This window comes from Dipodomys spectabilis, unplaced genomic scaffold (assembly GCF_019054845.1).
Source record: "Dipodomys spectabilis isolate Male_0828 unplaced genomic scaffold, ASM1905484v1 ptg000071l, whole genome shotgun sequence".
NCBI classification, from domain to species: Eukaryota; Metazoa; Chordata; class Mammalia; order Rodentia; family Heteromyidae; genus Dipodomys; species Dipodomys spectabilis.
In genome coordinates this window covers 1907170-1930426 of record NW_024870748.1, presented here as the reverse complement: position 1 = coordinate 1930426, position 23257 = coordinate 1907170, and the positions used below count along the sequence as shown (strand labels likewise).

Genomic DNA, 23257 nt, shown 5'->3' with positions numbered 1-23257 from the left:
CAGTCTAGGGCTTTGGACTTTTTGACACAAGGCTAGCATGCTACCACTTTAGCCACAGCTCAACTCTGGCTTTTTAGTAGTTAGCTGGAGATGAGTGCCACAGACTTTACTGCCTGGGCTGCTTTCAAACTGTGAGTCTCAGATATTAGCCTCCAGAGTAGCTAGGATTATAGGCATGAGCCACTCTGGTGCCTGTCTTATTTTTTTCTTTTCTTTTTTTTTTGGGGGGGGGGGCAGTCGTGGGGCCTGAACTCTGGGCCTGGGTGCCATCCCTCAGCTCTTCAGCTCAAGGCTAGCACTCTACCACTTGAGCCACAGCGCCACTTTCGGTTTTTTTCTTTTTGCTTATGTGGTGCTGAGGAATCGAACCCAGGGCCTCAGGCATGCAAGGCAAGCGCTCTACCACTGAGCCACTTTCCCAGCCCCTTATTTTTTTTCTTAAAAGCCAAAAGGATGGAATGAATGTATGTGTGTGTATGTATGTGTATGTTTATGTGTATGTGTATGTGTGTAGCTGTACAAAGGGATTTCAATCACTTTGTCAGTTTGTGGGTGCAATGTATATTAATCAGAATCTTCCCTTCCATCATTTTCCCCCATCTCTCCCAAACCCTCTCATCTATTCAGTATTTCTGGTCTTCCAAGTGTAGCCTGAGTACTTGGATTTAAGTAAATACATCCAAAGGTGTTTTTTTTTGTCAATTGTGGGGCCTGAACTCTGGGTCTGGGCGCTGTCCCTCAGCTCTTCAGCTCAAGGTGAGCGCTCTACCACTTGAGTCACAGTGCGACTTCTGGCTTTTTCTGCTTATGTTGTGCTGAGGAATTGAAACCAGGGCCTCATGCATGCAAGGCAAGCACTCTACCACTTAGCCACATTCTCAGGCCCCATCCAAAGTTCTTACCCTTGAGAAACTTAAGGCTAAAATCTGATTGATCACAAAGGTGAACTGGGTATCATAGTAATTTGTAGTGGATTTATGAACTCTAATTTTAAATATTTTTCTATTTAATGAAAATAGGTTGTTCAAATGAGCTTTATACAGTCTAGCAGATTTTCTTTTTTTTGAGCAAATTTTCTTTGTCGTAGCTTTCTCATAATAATACACTCTGTGTAATATGTTAGCCACAGAAGTGTATTTTATATGTATCATTATAATGGCTATTTTTAGAATTTCTTATAGTCTCTGAAAATCTATGAATTTTAGGGTTGCTATAGGTTTACCAAACTAAAATGACATTAATTGAATTATGATCCTTATTAATAGAAAATGGTTCTAAAATTGAGCATCAGAGTGGGAAGTCAGAAGATAAACGTAGAATAATTCTGATATTCTCATCCAGAAACAGGAATTGGGCTACATTCCTCCAAAGGCTATAAACTAGAGTGAATAGGGAAAATATAGATTTTGGTAATTTTTATTTTCAGAGAATCTTGCATTGTAGAACAAATAGCTGTTATATATTTTTTAGATTTTTGGTCTTTGGATGCCATTATGATTTTTATGTAGCTCAAGTGTTGACTTAGCATTTGAATACTTGAATAAAATGTATCATTTTAATGGCTATTGGTGGGTCACACCTATAATCCTAGCTATTGAAGCCAACTCAGTCAGGAATGTCTAGAAGAGTTTTTTTTTTTTCTTTTTGGTCGGTCATGGGGCTTGAACTCTGGGCCTGGATGTTGTCCCTGAGTTCTTCTGCTCAAGGTGAACACTCTACCACTTGAGCCACAGCACCACTTACAGCTTTTTCTGTTTATGTGGTGCTGAGGAATTGAACCCAAGTCCTCATGTATGCAAGGCAAGCACTCTACCACTGAACCACCTTCTTAGCCCTCTGGGAGACTTATCTCCAGTAAACCACCCAAAGTCAGAAGCTATAGCTCAACTAGTTGTACACTAACCTGGAGCAAAAAAGCTTAGGGACAGTATCCAGGCCCTGAATTCAAGCCCCAGGACTGGCACAAAAAGAAAAACAAACAAATGTAACATTTTTGACAGTCTGGGTTTAGGTAGTTGTGAGGTATTCTGAATTCCAGTGCTTTCCTTGGTGCTTTCATGAGATTCTTTTATCAATTATTTTATGGCAAACTTTATTTTGATCATTCTAAATCATTTTATCTTTTATATTAAACATAATTTGAAGATGTTGGGGTTTTTGTTAGCTTATAAGCATGAAGCATGTTATTGTGAAGTTATAATGCTTAATATGTGCTATTATTAACTATAAATAAATATATCTTTAAAATTAGGAATTTCGCGAGGATATGCCCTCCATTCTTGCTGATGTATTCTGCATACTAGGTAGGTATTAAACCTTTATTTCACCTGTAATATACTGCTTTTTAAAAATTAACAGTAATGTTTTATTTCAGGCTGGAGACATGGCTCAAGGTAGAGTGCTTACTTGACCCGGAATTCAAATTTAAGTACTACAAATTTTTTAAAAAATAAATATTTTACGAGTATGCATTTGTTTCTGTAAATCTAGAGAAATCTTTTGTAATCATTTTTAAAATTGTTTTTAGATATAATGCAAATTTTTGAGCGTTTAGCAATATTTATATAAATTTGAGCGAAATTAACTCATTGTAAGCAAAAACAGCCAAGTTCTCTGACATTAAGTATGAATTTACTAAACAAATAATGTCATTCAATTCAGTTTCCAAAGAGTGATATCAGAGTTTCATATTTATGTCACTCTGATTTTGCTGTTGTGCTTGTTTGATTCTTCTTAATTTTAGAAAGACCAAGAAGAGCCAAAGTAACAGAGTATTTGTGTTTGCCTGGGTGCTGGTGGCTCATTCTTCTAATCCTAAATGCTTAGGAGGCTTGAGATCTGAGGAACATAGTTCAAAGCTAGCATAGGCAGGAAAGTCCATGAGACTTTTATCTCCAGTTAACTACTAAAAAGCCAAAGTGGAGTAGTGGCTCAAGATGTAGAGCACCGACCTTGAGCAAAAAAAATAAAAAATCGTCAGACAAAGCGCCCAGAGTATCGGGACCAAAAACAATATACTTGTGTTTTGAGAATTAGAAACTAGCTTTGGGGATAATGTCTTTTCTATTTGTCCACAATAAATAAGAACTCATGCACAATGAAAATATTTCTGTGACTTAGAACAAAGGTAATATCCCTTCATGGGAAGCATGGATTAAAAAATAATGTCTATAATAATTTCTTTAATTTTAGATCCTGATTAAGAGAACATTGTTTCTAGTTTTCCCATTGGTTTTGTGCTTTCTGTAATTTTTTTCTTTCTATAATACTGAGTCTAGGAGAAATCATTACTTGGCATTATAATACTTAAAGTAAGATATTTTCTCAGTTTGTCAAGCTAAAATGAATTATTTTAGTTCATCATTCTTAATTCCTAGAATTAGATAAATACTTAGATGTTACTGAGATTGCAAAATTTGATCTAAGCACATATAAATGTCAGTGTGTGATCCTTCATAAGGTTTCAGATTTCAGAATATTGATGATGTTGAGAGCAGTTCAAAATATGTGAACTGTGAGTGCTAGATGTGAAGTACAGGTTCTTAATGAACTATCCATATGTCCTTGATCATCTGTCTCATATTCATTGGCATAATTATTTAGTAGTGCTCTGTTTCTTCTTCTTTTTTTTGTTGGTCCTGGGGCTTGAACTCTCCACCTGGAACTGTCTCTGAGCTTCTTTTGCTCAAGATGAGCTCTCTACCACAGCGCCACTTCTGGCATTTTTTGAGTAGTTTATTGGAGATAAGAGTCTCACAGACTTTCCTCCCTGGGCTTCCTGCCTGCAGGAACTGCAGTCCTCAGATCTCAGTCCCCTAAGTAGCTAGGATTACAGGTATGAGCCACCGGTGCCTGGCTGTAGTAGTGCCCCCTTTTATTCTTGAATCTGTTCTCCTTTGGATGATAAATTATATGTTTATGCTATCAAATTGATTGTTTTATGCTAAACAAAACACCTTTTAAACTTAATTTTTGAAGCTAGCACTAAAGATAGGTTATTTTACAATGAAATATAATGAAACAAGTTTCAGTTAAAATTTTTTATGCAATACATTTTTAAGACTGAGACTGATTTTATTTAGCCAAGATTTATGAAAGCTGTTATTCCTTAGTAGTTTAGAATTACACTTGATTTTGTGAAAAGCCCTCAATTTTATTAATCCTTAATAGTTTTAGAATTATCTTTGACTAGTCATCAGTTGTTAATCTATTTGTTCTAGTAATTTTTTATCCACTTATTTGTTAGGATGTAGTTTCCTTTCATAGTTATGTACTCATATGAATTAATGTTATACATCTTTACTTTTTACTAGTAACATGAATTCTTGAATGTGATACTTGGTTATTCTTTGGAAATTTAGTCGATCTAATTAATTTTTGCTCCATCATGCTGTTTTTCTATTATGTTGTTAAAAGAGAAATTAGTGCTATATCTCTTTCAAGTTAACATAACTTAAAAAAAGGACTTCTGAAAAAAAGAACAAAAAGTGGAAAAAGGGGGAAAAAGACATGTAGTGTGAGGGAGAATGAGCATTTTAACTTGAAAAGGGAATTCTGAAGAGTTGATGTTCATAGGACCTCTGAGGTGGTGTTACGTATTTGATACTGATGACAAGTGTTGAAAAAAATGGGATTTTTCACTAAAATAATTGGGGAACATAAAACTTAGTACGGTAAAGGAGTCAGGGATAAGTGAGTTTATCTGAATGGTCTTATGAACTAGAACAGAAAGCACAAAGAAAATAGGGAAAGCACAATGAAGATAACAAAGTACTATATTGCTGTTTGGGAAGGCTCAGCTAAGAAATTTATGGAAGGCCTATTATGCATTTGCTCACATGGTGAGAAGCTAAGATAATACCTTATTTAGGTCAGGTGGCTAATAAGAGATCAGAGGATGAATCTTCTCTTAGGTATTCTAATCTTAGGGACCTTGAGTGTGGATCTTAGGAACTTTTGGGCCCTGGAGGATGAATAGGTATTGGTTAAGTGAATAAGCCCACTTTGGTCTCAACTTCTTAATGTTAGTGTCCTTGAATTTATAAGCAGCAAAGGGCCTAGAAGACAAGACCAGATAATATCATAACAACTGGGAGTTTCTGGAAAGACTTGATAAGATACCCATGGATTAAAAATCATAATGAGAAATTGAGATTGTACTGCAATTTATATCCTATAAATTATACTCTAAAATTTTCCTCCCTCTTTTTTTTGGGGGGGGGGGTCTTTGAATCCAGGGTCTCAAACATGCTAGGCAGGGACTGATTGGGAAGGTGGCTCAGTGGTAGAGTGCTTGCCTTGCATGCATGAGGCCCTGGGTTCGATTCCTCAGCACCACATAAGCGGAAAAACCCAGAAGTGGCGCTGTGGCTCAAGTGGTAGAGTGCTAGCCTTGAGCTGAAGAGCTGAGGGACAGTGCCCAGGCCCAGAATTCAAGCCCCACAACCGACAAAAACAAAATAAAAACAAGGGGCTTTGAAGGTGGCTCAGTGGCAGAGTGCTTGCCTTGTATGTATGAGGCCCTGGGTTCGATTCCTCAGCACCACATAAGCAGAAAAACCCAGAAGTGGCGCTAATGGCAGAGCACTAACCTGGAGCTAAAGAGCTGAGGTACAGTGCCCAGGCCCAGAGTTCAGGCCCTATGATTGACAAAAACAAACAAACAAACAAAAAACATGCTAGGCACTCAGCTACTTGTCTTCCTCCTAAAATTTCCTTTACATACTTGTGCTAACTTTGGACTTGGCTACTCGGGTCAGATATGGGAAATGACAGTTGTCCAAGAAAGAAAGGTGGGGAAGGACTAGGAAATGTTTTTTGTCTTTTTATTTTATTTATTTATTTATTTATTTTTTGGGAGGGAGTCCGGTCGTGGGGCTTGAACTCTGAGCCTGGGTGCTGTCCCTCAGCTCTTCAGCTCAAGACTAGCGCTCTACCACTTGGGTCACAGCGCCACTTCCAGCTTTTTTTTTTTGCTTCTGTGGTGCTGAGGAATGGAACCCAGGGCCTCATGCATGCAAGACAAGCGCTCTACCGCTGAGCTACCTTCCCAGCCTCTTTTGTCTTTTTACACATTGCTTTTGTTGGCTTGGGATATAGCTCCATGGCAAAGCGCTTGCCTAGCAACATCCTGGGTTTGAGCCCCATTACCAAAGAAGAAAAGACAAAAAAAATACAGTTAAAAAATGCTTTTGTTAAGGAGTTGCACAAAGAGGATACAATACCATAAGTTAGGTATTAAGTACAGTTCTTCTGGGACAATATCATCCCTTCCTTTGCTTTCCCACATTTTCCCCTTCCTTGTCCTTGCTCACAGGTTGCATAGTTCATTTTGCATAGTGTATATTGGATACAGTGTCTGCATTTGTTCACTCTTATTTCCCCCATTCCTGTGTCCCCCTTAACCCTCCTAAAAGACAACATCAATAAAAATACCACCACCACCAAGAAAAATATGTTTCCTGGAATTTATTTTGGTAACTAATACTTCAGATGTCCAAAGGAGTTACAAATATATAGAAGAGTTACATCTTTGGGTTCCTTGCCTAAGTGCCAAAGTGTATCCTATCCCCCTTTAGTCTGATTATTTGTGTGTAGCTGCATAAAGCCCAGTATGAGATATCATGTCCAGTTGTATTTTAAATTTAGTTTCCACATATGAGAGAAAACATGCGCTCTTTGTCACTCTGAGCTTGGCTTACCTCACTTAAATGTGATTTGTTCTAGGTCTATCCATTTCCCTGTGAATGACATAATATTATTCTTTCTGATGGTTGAGTAAAATTCTATTGTGAGGAAAATGTTTGAAGATAAATGTTTTGTTTGATGATAAATCTCCTCTTTTCATTTTATTGTTGTCAGTAGAAAGTAAATTGAAGCAAAGTGGTCGTAGGATGTCGATTATTTTGGAACCATTTAGAGGCCATTTTTCTTCACTAAATGTATGCCTTTTTATAGCATGCTCCTGTGCTACCAGCTTGCTTTTTGTTGTTGTTGGTTGTGGGGCCTGAACTCTGGGCCTGAGCACTGTCCCTGAGCTCTTCAGCTCAAGGCTAGCGCTCTACCACTTGAGCCATAGTGCTATGCCCAGGTTTTTCTGAGTAGTTTGTTGGAAGTAAGAGTCTCAGGGACTTTTCTGCCGGGTCTAGCGTTGAACCAAGATCTTTATATCTCAGCCTCTAGAGTAGCTAGGATTACAGGTGTGAGCCCTGCTCTTAAAATTAGTTTTTTTTTTTTTTAAACAGCTGTGGGGCTTGAACTCTGTGCCTGGGCACTGTCCCTGAGCTCTTCAGCTCAAGGCTAGTGCTCTACCACTTGAGCCACAGCACCACTTCCAGCCTTTTCTGTTTATATGGTACTGAGGAATTGAACCCAGGGCTTCATGCATGCAAGGAAAACATTCTACCACTAAGCCACATTTCCAGCCCTTAAAATTAGTTTTTAGTTTTTGTTGGTCATGGGGCTTGAACTCTGGGTCTGGGTGCTGTCCCTGAGCTCTTCAGCTCAAGGCTAGCACTCTATCACTTGCACCACAGTGCCACTTCCAGTTTTCTGAGTGGTTTATTGGAGATAAGCGTCTCAGGGACTTTCCTGCTGACTGTGAACCTTGATCCTCATATCTCAGCCTGAGTAGCTAGGATTACAGGCCTGGCTTTTTCTACTAGAGTCTAGATAAATCATAATTTTCTTTTTTTTTCATTGTAGATATTGAGACAAATTGCTTAGAAGAAAAAAGCAAGAGAGACTATTTTACACAATTGGTATTAGCATGTTTGGTAAGTTTTAAAAACATTTTCCCTTTCTAAAATTTGAAGTTATAATTACATGCTAATGGAGGATATTGACATTCACTTGATGTTATTATAAGATGAGATTTGGATTTTGAAACAATGTTTTGTAAAATTAGTCGTATTTCTATGAAATAAACAAGTTACCAAATTACTTAAGTGCTCTCTCTCTACACACACACACACACACACACACACACACACACACACACACACACACACACACACACACACACACACACACAACTTTTAGTGCTATTATTAAGTTCCTAATAAATAATTAAAGGAAGTAAACATAGTTGTGGATAGCTTTTCACCTTATTTTTTTCCACAAGCCATTTTATTAAGTAGGAGGAAAGGAGTTAGTTTAAAAATAATAAATTAGAAAAACGAGGGAGGGACTAACAATGTTGAACAAAATATGTACTCATTACCTTATGTATATAACTGTAACACCTCTGTACATTACCTTGAAAATAAAATTAAATTAAAAAAATAAACTACTGAATTTGTCATAGTCATTGATTCAGAAACCGTTTCATGTTAATAAATTTAGAACAAAGAGAAAATACCAATACTCAGTCTTGGAAGAATGCTCTTGTCTTTACTATATTAGAGTTTGACTTATACACAAAACTATAGAAAGCTGAAAAGTGAACATATAAATGAATATAAGTGAAAATTCTATTGAGACATACTAAATTTAATGAGAATTTCACCTGTAGTTCTTGTCATTTGTAGGTGGTAATCACCATACATGTAATATTAAGTGAAGTTCCTGAAAGAGCTGTATATTATATAGTTTAGTATTTTGTCAAATTGAAATTCTATGTTTTTAAGAATCATAAACATATATGTAAACATGTATATATATAAACATGAGATAGGATTTTTGGAAAAATTCTTTTGAATGTATACTTTCAATGCTAAAGGAGAAATGACTTAAATCTTTTTTATTAGTATTTAGTTTCAGACACAGTTCTAAAGGAACGTTTGGATCCAGATACATTGGAATCATTGGGGCTTATCAAACAATCACAGCAATTCAATCAAAAGTCAGTTAAAATCAAGACAAAGCTCTTGTAAGTATAGGTGGCTTATGTTGTAAATCAAGTAGCCAAATGTTTTATTTCTCATTTTGAAGAGTAGCCATTTCTAAAGACATTTTGAAGATTTTTTTTTTGTTTGCAGTTAGCAAAGGTTTTGTGTGTTTTTCTGCTTTTATTGAAATGGCAGTTGAGTTTTAACAGTAAAATAATTTTCAAGTATGTTTATATATAAGGATTCATAATCAATGATAGAAATAGTGTGTTATTCCTTGGCATTTTTTTTCTTGTTACTGGTTTTCCTTCTTTAATTACATTGGGTTTGAAAAGATAATGCAAGGAGGTAAACTTTTAGGATTGTTTAAAACTTTTCAATGAGAAAAGTACACGGATCTGTGCAAGCTTGTTAATTGAAATTAATCTTATTCCCTTAATGGTATTTATCTGATTTCAGCTATAAACAGCAAAAATTCAATTTATTAAGAGAAGAGAATGAAGGTTATGCTAAGCTGATTGCTGAATTGGGACAAGATTTATCTGGAAATGTTACTAGTGATTTAATCTTAGAAAATATCAAGTCTTTAATTGGTAAGATATAACATATATCTGTTTAAGATGTGTTATTAAGTAAACTTTTTAACTTACAGAATATCCATAAACACAAATTGAGTACATTGGACACATATAGTTTTCAGTTATGAAATAAGCATGTGTCTACCTTGTATTTTAGTATGTTATCAGTGACATTTGTGTGTTTATATCAGGTCCTGTTCTGTAATATTTCTGTCTTTTTAAGCATTTTTCATCATTTTATAATGGATAGAAAAATAAAAGTGAAAACTGTAATGAATGAATTGAACTCTTGAAACCTAGCAATGTTCTTTTGCACATTTTTGAGGTGGGGGGTCGGGTGTGGCAGTACTGAAGTTTAAACTCAGGACTTGCTGCTTGTTATTCAGGTACTCTACTGCTCATCTATGTCTCTATCCCTGAACTTGGATTTAAAAATTCCTTTACAAGGGATTTTGATACATAGTTTATATTATTTTAATTTTTATTACTTTATCTTTACAATTGCCTCTTAAAGTAAATGTAACACAATGCTGCAAAAAGTATAACAGGAAAATGTTTAGAAGTTGCATTTCTGTAGCATTCTTTTTTTTTTTTTGGGTCGGTTGTGGAGCTTGAAGTCTGGGCTTGGGTGCTGTCCCTCAGCTCTTCAGCTCAAGGCGAGTGCTCTACCGCTCGAGCCACAGCACCACTTGCGGTTTTCTAGTGGCTTATTGGAGATAAGAGTCTCATAGACTTTACTGCCGGGGCTGGTCTTGAACCACAATCCTCAGATCTCAGCCTCCTGAGTAGCTAGAATTACAGGCGTGAGCCACCGGTGTCTGGCATGCATTTTTTTTTTAAAAGGAAATTTCATTGAGCATTTGGAGGAAGTAGTTACAGAAAAATAGAGTAAAGCTGGTGCTGGTGGTTCATGCCTGTAATTCTAGTTATTTAAGAGGTTGAGATTTAGGATTATGGTTCAAAGCCAGTCTGGACAGGAAAGTTTGAGACTCTTCATCTCTAATTATGCACCAAGAAGCTAAAAGTGGAGCTTTGGCTCAAGTGGTAAGAGTGCCAACCTTGAGCAAAAAAGCTAAAAGACAGTGCCCAGGCTTTGGATTCAAGCCCTAGCACTGACATACACAAAAATAGAGTAATCTTGTTTTTCCAAAGGTGGAAGGAATCTCAGATATTGTTGGTTAGTATTTTTTCTAATGTAAGGTAAACTTTAAAGTACGGTGGTCTTAAGTTTTGAGACCTATGAGAGAACTCTTTATTTTCTTCCTTAGTGATTCCCTCTTAGGAGATCCTTGTCCTTATCATCTCCCTTTCTTCCCTTTGTCTTTGTGGCAAAGTAAGAGCTGGTGGCCTAATCTTTATTTCCTTCCCTCTAATGCTTCATGTAGGCACCCAAATAAAAACAGTATTTATTAGTCTTCCTTGTTCTTTGGTTCGACTTTTGGTAACTACAAGCATAAAAGGTAAGCTAACTTCTCAGTTTACATTTACCCTTTTCTTTGAAGTAACTCTAATTCTGGCAGCTGAGAAATAAGCCTGTATGGCTGCAGAACTCTTGATAACCTTAGTGGTATTGAAGCATTAAACAAAATCCTCCTGTAGGGGTTCCTTTCTTTTCAGTATATGCCTGTACATTTTACCTGCAGTAATTTTTTATTTTTTTTTTATTTTTTATTTTTTTTATAGTACATGTACAAGGTTTATTTGAAATAGTCATAAATAATCCCACACATTTATTAAAACATATCAGCTCAGTAGAAAGTCTGGAATTGTGATAATGTTCCCAGTTTGCAGTAATTTTTTAAAGTAGCTCAAGAAGGCTGACAAAACTGGTTTGCTATAGTTTTGTATTCCCGTATTTAGTAAGATAATATGAAAATCCTGTAGTATGTACAGTCTTTCATTCGTCTGCTTTTAGTTTATTTCCTTTTTGGTTTAGTAGTATGTACAGTCCTTCATTTGCTTTTAGTTTATTTCCTTTTGTGTTTATATCTCTGTCTTTTTTGTTCTTATTAGTTTATTTATGTTATTTTGGGAATATTTTAGAGAAATTTCCTTGAAGGTATGCTTTTACTTAACTAACATACACTACTTTTCTTTAGCTTTTTTCCTATATAGAACAAGTAAGTTAGTGTCTCTGACAAGCAATGTGAAAATCTCCACTGCAAGCTCATGGCATTTCCATGAGTGTAGACCATTCCTAACCTATTAGGCATGCTATGAAGCATGGTAGAGCAGATGCATTTAAACATTACCTTCTGTATCCTTCTCATGCTCCTTCTATCAGAACTCTCTATTGTTCCCTGGTTATTTTTCTTAGCACTTTACAGTATTTAATGTACAGTTGGCCTTCTGTGTGTCCATGGAATGTATTTGTGGGGGAGGGAGAAAAATATTTTTTTTTTTGGGTCTGGTCGTGGGGCCTGAACTCTGGGTCTGGGCACTATCCCTCAGCTCTTTAGCTCAAGGCCAGCGCTCTACCACTTGAGCCACAGCACCACTTCTGGCTTTTTTCTTTTTGCTTATGTGGTGCTGAGGAATCGAACCCAGGGCCTCAGGCATGCAAGGCAAGCGCTCTACCACTGAGCCACCTTCCCAGCCCCAAGAAAAATAATTTATTCACAGGCTTTTTTTTCCCCTTGTCAATAGTCCCTAATCAAAGTAACAGCAATTCATGTGGTACTTATAGTATATTATGTGTTATAAGTAATCTAGAGATAGTTTAAAGTATACAAGAAGATGTATGTAGTCTATGTGAAAATGATCATCGGTTTTGGTATCCTCAAGGGTGTCTTAGAATCATCTCTCTTGCATACTGAGTAATGATCTATTTTAAGCCCCCTTCTACATGAATGTAAGCTCATTGAGAACAGTTGCTTCTGTTTGCATTGTTTATTATCTTGTCCTCAGTGTCTGGTATGAGGTGTTAAATAAATACTAGGTGAAAATGAATAATAAATTTGCCCATTTTTTACAGGGTTCTCTCAGGCTTAGTGTTTGTTTCTTTCTTGTTAGATGACTTTTCTCTTTCCCCAGTGGTGTGAGAAAAAGAACTTTTAATTGATGGAAAAATTGAGGTCAGGACTTTTAATTCAATGAGTATTCCTTGAATGTTACAATTCATTAAATTCTCTCTCAAAAGAAACTTCATCTTGGACTAGTCTGTACTGTCCAGAACAATTCAGACACAGCATCCTTTTGCTGCTTTTTTTTTTTTTTGGTCAGTTGTGGGGCTTGAACTCTGGGCCTGGGCACTGTCCATGAGCTCTTCAGCTCAAGGCTAGTGCTCTATCACTTGAGCCACAGTGCCACTTCCGGTTTTCTGGTGGTTTATTGGAGATAAGAGTTTCACGGACTTTTCCTGCCCTGGCTGGCTTTGAACCATGATCCTCAGATCTCAGCCTCCTGAGTAGCTAGGATTACAGGCTTGATCCACCAGCCCTGTGTTTTTGTTTTTGGATTACTTTAGATGGATTTCTCTGTGCTTATTCCCACTATTTTCTATTTTAGGAGAATTTCAAATGAATAATACTTTATACAAAATTCTCATTGGTTTGATCTCATTTACTAGATACTGTCAGAAACATACTTAATTTAGGTGGTATATGATTTATGTGTGCTTTCATTCAGGGTACTTTTTTTGGGGGGGGGGGGTCCAGTTGTGGGGCTTGAAGTCTGGGCTTGGGTTCTGTCCCTCAGCTCCTCAGCTCAAGGCTAGCGCTCTACCACTTGAGCCACAGCTCCACTTCTGGCTTTTTTCTTAATTTTTTTTTTTTTATTTCGGTCGTGGGGCCTGAACTCTGGGTCTGGGTGCTGTCCCTCAGCTCTTCAGCTCAAGGCTAGCGCTCTACCACTTGAGCCACAGCGCCACTTCCGGCTTTTTTCTTTTTGCTTACGTGGTGCTGAGGAATCGAACCCAAGGCCTCAGGCATGCAAGGCAAGTGCTCTACCACTGAGCCACCTTCCCAGCCCTGGCTTTTTTCTTTTTGCTTATGTGGTGCTAAGGAATCGAACCCAGGGCCTCATGCATGCAAAGCAAGCACTCTACCACTGAGCCACCTTCCCAGCCCCTCAGGGTGCTTATTGTGATCTGGATAAATCCTACTTACCCTTTAGTTGAAAGGTACTTCTTTGTTTCTGGATCTTCAAAAATGTTTATATTCTATTAGAGGGCCTGGGAGTATGTAAAGCATGAGCAAACCTGGCAGTATAAATGATAGTGTTGTATAATAGTGCCTGTGATAGCAAGTCTGATATGAAATCTGACTTAAATAGGAGTGAAGAGTGATTAGTAAACCTGTTGACTTGCCAAGTTGATAGTTCTTTTCAAGTAGATCTTGCTTTCATTAAGATGGTAGAAATTCGAGAAAAGACTGTCAGAGGTTGCCAGGACTCAGCTGGAAAGGGAACTGTGGCTAGCTCAGGGACAGTGCCTAAGCTCTGAGTTCAGTCATTGGTCAACAACCTGTTTTATTGGATATCAACCTGTTATCCTACTACCTAGTAGGATAATAAATAGGTTTTGACTTTGTGGGTTATATAGTTTCTATTGCACCTACTTAACTATTGTTGTAGGGTGAAAGCAGACATAGGCCATATATAAATAAGCAGGTGTGACTGTGCTTTAGTAAACCTTTAGAGTGTGTGTGTGTGTGTGTTTGTGTATGTGTTAGTATTTGGGTTTGAATTTAGGGCATGAGTGCTTTCCTTTAGTTTTTTCTCTCAAGGCTGGTACTCTACCACATGAGCCACAGCTCCACTTTTGCATTTTGGTGGTTAATTGGAAGTAAGAGTTGCATGAACTTTCCTGCTTGGGCTTACTTTGAACCATAATCCTCAGATCTCAGCCTCCTGAGTAGCTAGGATTGCAAGTGTGAGCCACCAGTGCCCGGCTTGTGTCAATCATTGTTATAAACATCTTTATTATTATTCCATGCATATATACAGATAAATAATTGGGTTTAACTCACAGGCTATTGTTGATTTTTGGTCTACACCAAAAGCTCTAGCTAGAAATTAGTCAGAGATCTAGTTTACTTGAGCTTAGCTTTTTTTTAAGAAAACAAAAAACAAAACAACATGTTTCCATTTCCTGTAGTTGAGCTTAGCTTTTGAAAGTGAAAATGATTCCCCCTGATTTTGGATTTAGTGGTCCATGATTTTTTTTTTTTTTTTTGCTTAGGCTCTATTCCTTACCCTTCCTCCAAGAAGTAGAGTTCATGACTTTAATTTGCTGGTTGGTGTCTAAGGATATAGACTGATCTGGGGAAGGGTAGAAATGGGAGTCTTTGTCCCTTCAATCTCACAGGTTTAGTTGGTTGCTTGTAAAGTGACCAGAGGAGCTAAGAAAATTGAAGGGATTGGTAGGATTGGGAAAGATGATGGAATATGATGAAAGGGGTAACGTTGATCAAGATGCATTTTACTTATAAATATGTTGACTTGAATTCTCTTTGTACAACTACTAAAAGATAATAAAAAAAGCAAAGAATGCCAAAGCAGTTTTATTCTTGGAATGATATGTGATATTCAACTTCTTTTCTTACATTTTTTTTTTGCCAGTCCTGGGGCTTCAACTCAGGGCCTGGGTATTGTCCCTGGGCTTCTTTTTGCTCAAGGTGAGCACTCTTATCATGTGAGCCACAGTGCCACTTCTGGCTTTTTCTGAGTACTTTATTGGAGATAAGAGTCTCAAGGACTTTCCTGCCCAGGCTGGCTTTGAACTGCGATCTTGATCTCAGCCTCCTGAGTAGCTAGTATTACATGCCACCAGAGCCACCAGTGCTGGGCTAGTTTTTCCTTTTTTTTTTTTTTTTTTAAACTGGGACAGGAGTTTGAACTCAGGGTTTTGTAATTGCTCCTCTACTTGTTTGTTAGGCTGATGATCTACCACTTGAGCCATGCCTGTAGCCTGGCTTTTTGCTGTTTTTTTTCTTTTGGTTGTTTGTGGGGCTTGGGTGCTTTCCCTCAGCTCTTCAGCTCAAGGCAAGCAATCTACCACTTGAGCCACAGCACCACTTCCGGTTTTCTAGTGGTTTATTGGAGATAAGAGTCTCATGGACTTTCCTGCCTGGGCTGGCTTTGAACTGTGATCATCAGATCTCAGCCTCCTGAGTAGCTAGGATTACAGGCATGAGCCACTGGCATCCGGCTTTGCTGGTTATTTTAGAGATGAATATCAAAGACTTTTTTCCCAGGCTGATTTTGGATCTCAATCTACTGATTACCTAGGATTACAGACTGAAGTTTTTCTTCACTGAAATTTGTTTACAATATGTTAGCTAGAAATAAATTTTTTTTTTTTGGGGGTTCGGTTGTGGGGCCTGAACTCTGGGCCTGGGCGCTGTCCCTCAGCTCTTCAGCTCAAGGCTAGCGCTCTACCACTTGAGTCACAGCGCCATTTCTGACTTTTTTCTTTTTTGCTTATGTGGTGCTGAGGAATCGAACCCAGGGCCTCATGCATGCAAGGCAAGCGCTCTACCACTGAGCCACCTTCCCAGCCCTAGAAATAAATTTTTAACCCTTTATTATGAGAATGAAGCAAGTGATTGTTAGGGGTTTGTTATTTATTTTCCCACTTATTCCCTTCTAGTATGGTTATCTGTTTGTCCAAAGGCATAAGGGTATCATGGGTATGTGCTTTTGTGTGTGTATATGTGTTTCATTTTGTAACATAACTGGTGTTAGAGGTAGTAAGCTAGACTTGGCTGGTGATCACTTTCAAGATCACATGTCTTATTCATGCTTTGGGTGGACAAAAGCTTTTTTAAGATGCTTGAACACAAGAGTGTTTATGCTCTGTCACAGCTGTCAGAATTTTTTTGAGTATTCAGACTTACTGATTATAACTAGAGTCTCACTGTATGAAGTAGCATAGCTGACTTAAAACTTTATGGTCAGTGTTTATTTACTGTCCATTTAAAGCTTAGTTTTAAAAATAATTTTGCAAACTTTCAATTTGATTTCGTTCTTATAGATGTAATTTATTGGGCAAATTTTGTTATATAAAGGTAATTGTAGTAGAAAAATCAAAAGCCTGTTTTTTTTTGAATGACCTAAAGGTGATAATCTGTTATAAATAAAAGTGCACACCTTTTCTTTTTTCTTTTTTGGGTCCGGTTGTGGGGCTGAACTCTGGGCCTGGGCGCTGTCCCTCAGCTCTTCAGCTCAAGGCTAGTGCTCTACCACTTGAGCCACAGCGCCACTTCCGGCTTTTTTTTTCCTTTTTTTTTCTTATGTGGTGCTGAGGAATCGAACCCAGGACCTTGAGCATGCAAGGCAAGCGCTCTACCACTGAGCCACCTTCCCAGCCCCGTGCACACCTTTTCTTTCTTTTTTGTCGGTCGTGGGGCTTAAACTCTGGGCCTGGGCGCTGTCCCTCAGCTCTTCAGCTCAAGGCGAGCGCTCTACCACTTGAGCTACAGCGCCACTTCCGGTTTTCTGGTGGTTTATTGGAGATAAGAGTCTCACGGTCTCTCCTGCCCTGCCCGGGCTGGCTTTGAACCGCGATCCTCAGATCTCAGCCTCCTGAGTAGCTAGGATTACAGGCGTGAGCCACCAGCGCCCGGCTCCCATGCACACCTTTTCTAGATCATTACCTTAATTAGAAATTACAGATCACATGCAGAATAGCCTGGCTGAATTACTACTATTAAACATAATGTCAGTGATTATATTTCTGCATATTTAAAATGTGAACTTCAAAGTAATCTGAATGAAATACTTGGAAAAATTACATCCATTGTTGCCATTTTATTCTTATTTACAGATTTTGTATATATCATCTAATGAATATGCCAGCCTATTTTTCAGAATTAATATTCAGTGACTTTATTGTCCTCTATAATAGAATAGTATTGTTCATTTTCACTCAGTGATTTTTTTCTTCAAACATTTATTTATTTATTTTTTTATTGTGGAAATACTGTACAGAGGGGTTACAGTTACATGGGCAAGATAATGAGTACATTTCTTTTTTTTATTTTTTTATTGTGAAAAAACTGTACAGAGGGGTTCAAACATTTCTTTACATATATACTTATATATATTTGTTGTAAAGATACTGTAGAGAGGGGTTACAGTTACATGAGTAAGGTAATAATTACATTTCCTGTCGAGCATTGTTACCCCCTCTTCAATATTTCATTGAGATTAAGTGACTACATAAATTTCACAATACTTTAGCATAGTTATGCTTAGCTAAAGACACAGATGCTTTTTAATCTTCACAGTGATAGTCATCATTATCTTAATCTACTTAGTTTATGAGCTCTATGACCTTTAACAATGAAACTATTTCTTAAAAATCAGGTGGTATGTACATTTCTTTCCTTTTGCTTAGTATCAGCTGTTCCATTTCTCTTTCATTCCCTCCCTCCCACCACTGCCTTGAGTGGTCCAGTGCAACTGATGGGCCTCTCTGCTGTATTTTTTTTACCTGTTTTCTACTGATCCTCTGCTCTGCTCCCACCTTCCCTCAGATGTGCATGTGTATATACCATATATGTCACTTAGTGATTTCTTTTAAAAATTTCTATTTTGTATGTGTGTGTTTTGGTTACTGTGGTTGAACCTTGAGCTCTTGCTTATTTCTTGTTTAAATTTTTTGCTTCAGAGTATTGATCTATTTTGGCACTTTGCTGGTTAATTGGAAATAAGAATCTTATGGACTTTTCTGCCTGGACTGCCTTTGACCTGTGATCCTGAGATCTCAGCTGCTTGAGTAGCTTGGATTAAACACATGAGCCACCAGTACCCAACTTAGCAATGTATCCATATATTAAATGTAGAAGTGAAAAGATTGCAAAATTTTGCTGGACTGGACTTTTATAATCTGTTGTCTATTACAGAATTAGTATTTTTCAGTTTTACTAAGGCATAATTGATGTTTTATAACTGTACCTGAATGTATATATTTTTTTTTGTCAGTCATGGAGCTTAATCTCTGGGCCTGGGTGCTGTCCCTAAGCTCTTCCGCTCAAGGCGAGCACTCTACCACTTGAGCCACAGTACCCACTTCCGTTTTTTTCTGTGTATGTGATGCTGAGGAATCAAACCCAGGGCCTCATGCATGTGAGGCAAGCACTCTACCACTGAGCCACCTTCCCAGCCCTGCATGTATCTATCTATTCAAACACACCTCTCAAACAAGATGATGGTCTTTCTTATCAGTCAGCTCCAAGATTTCTCTTACTTGTTTGTGTTATCTCCCTCTCTATTTCTTTTCTCCTGAGGCTAGATCTGTTTTCTGACACTATAGACTAGTTTGGTTTTTTTCTGGAATTTTCTGTAAATGTAATCATTCAGTGTATAGTGTTTTTATTTAGCTTATTTCATTTTGACATTGTTATTTTACTGTAATTATTTTGTGATTTTTATAGGTTGTTGTCTGTATGAGTAGTACTTCACTTTTTTTTGAGGGGGGGTTGTTGTTGGTCATGGGGCCTGTACTCTGGACCTGTGTCCCCCAGCTCTTCAGCTGTAGACCAGCGCTCTACCACTTGAGCCTCAGCCCCACTTCTGGCTTTTTCTGCTTATTTGGTGCTGAGGAATTGAACCCAGGGCCTCATGTATGCAAGGCAAGCACTCTACCACTGAGCCACCTTCCCAGTGCCTTATTTTTATTTTTTTGGTTAGTCACGGGGTTTGAACTCTGGGCTTGGGTGCTGTCCCTGTGCTCTTCAGCTCAAGGTGAGTGCTCTACCGCTAGAGCCACAGCACCACTTCCTGGTTTTCTAGTGGTTTATTGGAGATAAGAGTCTCATGGATTTTAGGACTTTATTGCTAAGACTTTACTGCTCGGGCTGGCTTTGAACCATAATCCTCAGATCTCAGCCTCCTGAGTAGCTAGGATTACAGATGTGAACCACCAGCGCCCAGACAGTTCTTCACTTTTTATATCTGAATACCCAACCTTTCTGCTTCCTTCCCTTCCTCTTTTGGGTAATGCCTAGGTATGTAATGACTAAAATATGTGTTTTTCACTTTTAATGAAGCTATCATTTTTAAAGAAGCTATCATTTTTAGCTAGGTAGTTTTTTTTTTTCCAGTCCTAGGGCCTGAACTCAGGGTCTGGACATTGTCCCTAAGCTTCTTTTATTCAAGGATAGCACTCTACCACTTGACATAGCACCACTTCCAGCCTTTTCTGTTTATGTGCTACTGAGGAATGGAACCCAGACATTCATGCATGCTAAACAAGCACTCTACCACTAAGCCATATTCCCAGCCCCCAGGTAGTTTTTTTTTAAACTTTATATTTCCAGCAGCATTTAAGGATTCTTCTAGTTGTTGTTTGGAGTCAGTTTTATGTTTGGGAGTATAGCAGAAGGCAAAATATCTAGGTTTTTCTCCCAGAACTTTATGATGTATCTTTTTTAGAGAATTTATGAAAATTTGAAGCCCTTTTTTGGTAAGATATCACAGCTTTTGTCCTTCTTTTCCTTAGTCTGACAAATGGAAGAAAATGTATCATTAGCATCACGTAAAAAATGGGAATAATACTTGTATTGGAAGTATTTAGTTTTCCGATTGCTAAAACTTGAAATTGAGTGAAGTTGATAGATACAGCTCTTGAAAGTCTTACAAAAGTGTTCGAGTGGGAATAAGTTACCAGGTTATAAATTTTCTTTGAAAAATCTCCTAAGCCATTCATAAGGTACAAGTGTTTAAATCTCACACATGTTCCTCAGTCAAACACTATTTTTCTAGCATTAAAAATAGATGTTTGCTAGGCGCTAATGGCTCACACCTCTAATGCTATCTACTCAAGCGGCTGCTGAGAGGATCATGGTTCAAAGCCAACCCCAGGTTGGAAAGTTTGTGAGACTTTTATCTTCAATTAATCACAGAAAAAGCCAGAAATGGTGCTGTGACTCAAGTGGTGGAGTCTAGCTTTGGTCACAAAGAGAATCAGGGATTGCGCCTAGGCCCTGAGTTCAAGTCCCAGGATTTTGCAAAAAAACAAAAACAAAAGATGTTTATATTCTGTTTCAGTGAAATGATTAGTTTGTACTTAGGTGTTATAAATAAAAATACAAACCTTTTTCTACATTACTACTTTAATTAGGAATTATAGAGCATAGTATATGGGTTACTTAAAATTCCATTCCATTTGATACATAGCACATTGGAACAGATATAAACTTAAGGAAACAGATATGTCATGCACATTGTGGGTCCTAAGAATATATGTATATATTTGGGTGCAGATACTGGGGCTTGAACTGAAAGCCTGGGCACTGTGCCTTAGATTTTTTTTGCATAAGGCTCTACCACTTGAGCTATATTTCTGCTTCTAGCTTTTTGCTGGTTAATTGGAGATAAGAGCTTCATGGACTTGCCTGATGGGCTGGCTTTGAACCATGATTCTTATATCTCAACCTACTGAGTAGCTGTGATTACAGGTGGGAGCCATTGGTACCTGGCTCATGAACATGTTTTGAGAGAAATAGGGTATAGAATTGCCTCTATGAATTAAATTATTTTTCTTTTTTTTCGTACAAATGGTGTCTGTACATTGTGTCTGTACACAATGTCATCATGGTAACAGCAGAAGCAAAATGCATATAGAGTTACTGATATATTAAGAGTAGAATGACAGCCGGGCGCCAGTGGCTCACGCCTGTAATCCTAGCTACTCAGGAGGATGAGATCTGAGGATTGCAGTTCAAAACCAGTGCGGCAGGAGAGGCCCTGAAACTCTTATCTCCAATAAACCACCAGAAAACCAGAAGTGGTGCTGTAGCTCAAGTGGTAGAATGCTAGCCCTGAGTTGAAGAGCTGAGGGACAGTGCTCAGTCCCAGAGTTCAAGCCCTATGATTGACAAAATCAAAAAAGAATAGAATGACAGCTTGAAGTTTTACCAGGTCCATGTCTGATTGGCCCTTTTTAGTTCACCATAGGAGATTAACATGGATAACAGTGCACAGTGTTTCTTTCCCTTCCTTTACCTCCTCTACCTATAATGCCTTTATTTTGCAACTGTGTTATATATGTAAGATAAACTAAACTATTGATTCTAAGAATGACGGTGGTCCAGTTTCATGAACCTAAACTTTTGTTGATTAACATTCCAAACCCTTCTGCCTAAAACAAATATGTAAATCCCTTTATTTGTCTAACTTATCAAATGCATTGTTTGATTTTCATGGTTTGCTAAGAATTAATAGTGTTGATCTCTTTCATTTGCCTGAGTGATCAAGAACTGATGAGGCAGTGCTACAATATAGAAGAAAATTACTTAAGTCATGTTATAGGTGTTGGATTTCACCCTTTTGCTTGCCATAAACCTATTTTGTGATCTTAGTCAAGTTACATTTTCATCTGTAGAATATGTTGTCTGAAGAAGAGGAAGCCAACTTAAAAAGAGTTTACTAAGTTAAAACCCTGTTATTTTGGTTATTGCTAAAAGCTAATGGCCTTATTAGAAATGATGTAACAACTTTTGAACATGTGTATATTTCATCTGTTACAGGATGCTTCAATCTGGATCCCAACAGAGTACTGGATGTCATTTTAGAAGTATTTGAATGCAGGCCAGAACACGATGACTTCTTTATATCTTTATTAGAATCTTACATGAGTATGTGTGAACCGCAAACACTGTGTCATATTCTTGGGTTCAAATTCAAGTTTTATCAGGTAAAAATATATGTATAGGTTCACTTCATAATTTTATGTGAATAATTTAGTTTGAGTTTTGTTTACAAGTGAGTGGTTTCAGTTCAGACATTCTAGCAGAGAAGATAGGTTAATGGAGAGCTAACAATATGTTGTGATAAGTACTATATGGATAGCTTGAATAATGTGAAAGCATAATTAAATTTGCCTCAGGAGATACAGGATCAGGGAAAAACATTGTTTTTTTTAGCCTGTCCCTTGAAGCATTTTTTGGTGGTACTGGCATTTGAACTCAAGGCCTTCTGCTTTCTAGGCAAGAGTTGTACCACTGAAACCATACCTCCCCTCACACCTTCTTTGGCTTTAGTTATTTTTCAGATAGGGTCTTACACTTTTGCTCAGGGTGGCTTCACACTTCAGTCCTCTTCCCTAGGGGTTCCTTTGTAGGTGGTATCATTGATGGGTGCTGTCATTGCTGACTAGTTGATTAAGATGACATCTTGTTAAGCTTTTTCCTGGGCTATCCTCCAATTGCAAGCATCTTGATCTCTGCCTCCCAAGTAGCTGAGATTACAGGCTTGAGCCACACTAATCCTAGCGTTGTTGAGAGTTTTCTATATAGGAATAATGAACTGTGAGAATGAAGCCTACAAGTCGTTAATATAGACAGAAACAGAGATTCAAATGTTCCTTTAGATTTTAAGAGGTACCACGATTGCCTTGATCTTAAGAACATAAAATAAACTTGAATTCCAAGGGTAGACAAAATTTAATTTGTCCCATGATGAATTAGAATTTAGGTTAGGGCTGGTAGATTTCAGAGCATATCACAGTGAATATGATGACTTACTGTATAACATCAAGTTAATGGAATGCTGTTTTTTAAACTTAACATCTTAAAAAATAAAAATCTTTATGTAAAAATATTCTTCATAATGTAATAATCTTGTGAGCTGAATTAAAGTATACATGGACAGTTTGACAATATTTGAATAATCCTTTTTTGTAGATTATGGGAATTTTCTTATATAAGAAATATCCCAAAATACTTGATTTATGTCCAAGGCGTGGTGGCACACCACGGGAGGCGGAAATCAGGAGGATTGAAGTTCCTGGGCAAGAAGTTATCGACACTCCACTCAACAAATAAGCTGGGCATGGTGGCACATGCCTATAATTCAGCTATGAGAGAAGCATAGGTGGGAGAATAGCAGTCCGAGGCCGGCCCCAGG

The 23257-nt window shown here is 37.7% G+C and overlaps 1 protein-coding gene across 4 annotated transcripts in view; it reads left to right on the top strand.

Moving 5' to 3' along the window:
• The window catches only part of Thoc2 (THO complex 2), a 120905-nt gene that overhangs the window by 26078 nt on the left and 71570 nt on the right, over window positions 1-23257 (top strand). For all 4 annotated transcript variants that reach the window (XM_042682466.1, XM_042682469.1, XM_042682467.1 and 1 more), the window contains exons 4-8: window positions 2252-2303; window positions 7705-7775; window positions 8748-8869; window positions 9288-9421; window positions 21880-22046. In XM_042682466.1, coding sequence (XP_042538400.1) covers window positions 2252-2303; window positions 7705-7775; window positions 8748-8869; window positions 9288-9421; window positions 21880-22046 — 546 coding nt within the window. The remainder of the gene's footprint in view (window positions 1-2251; window positions 2304-7704; window positions 7776-8747; window positions 8870-9287; window positions 9422-21879; window positions 22047-23257) is intronic.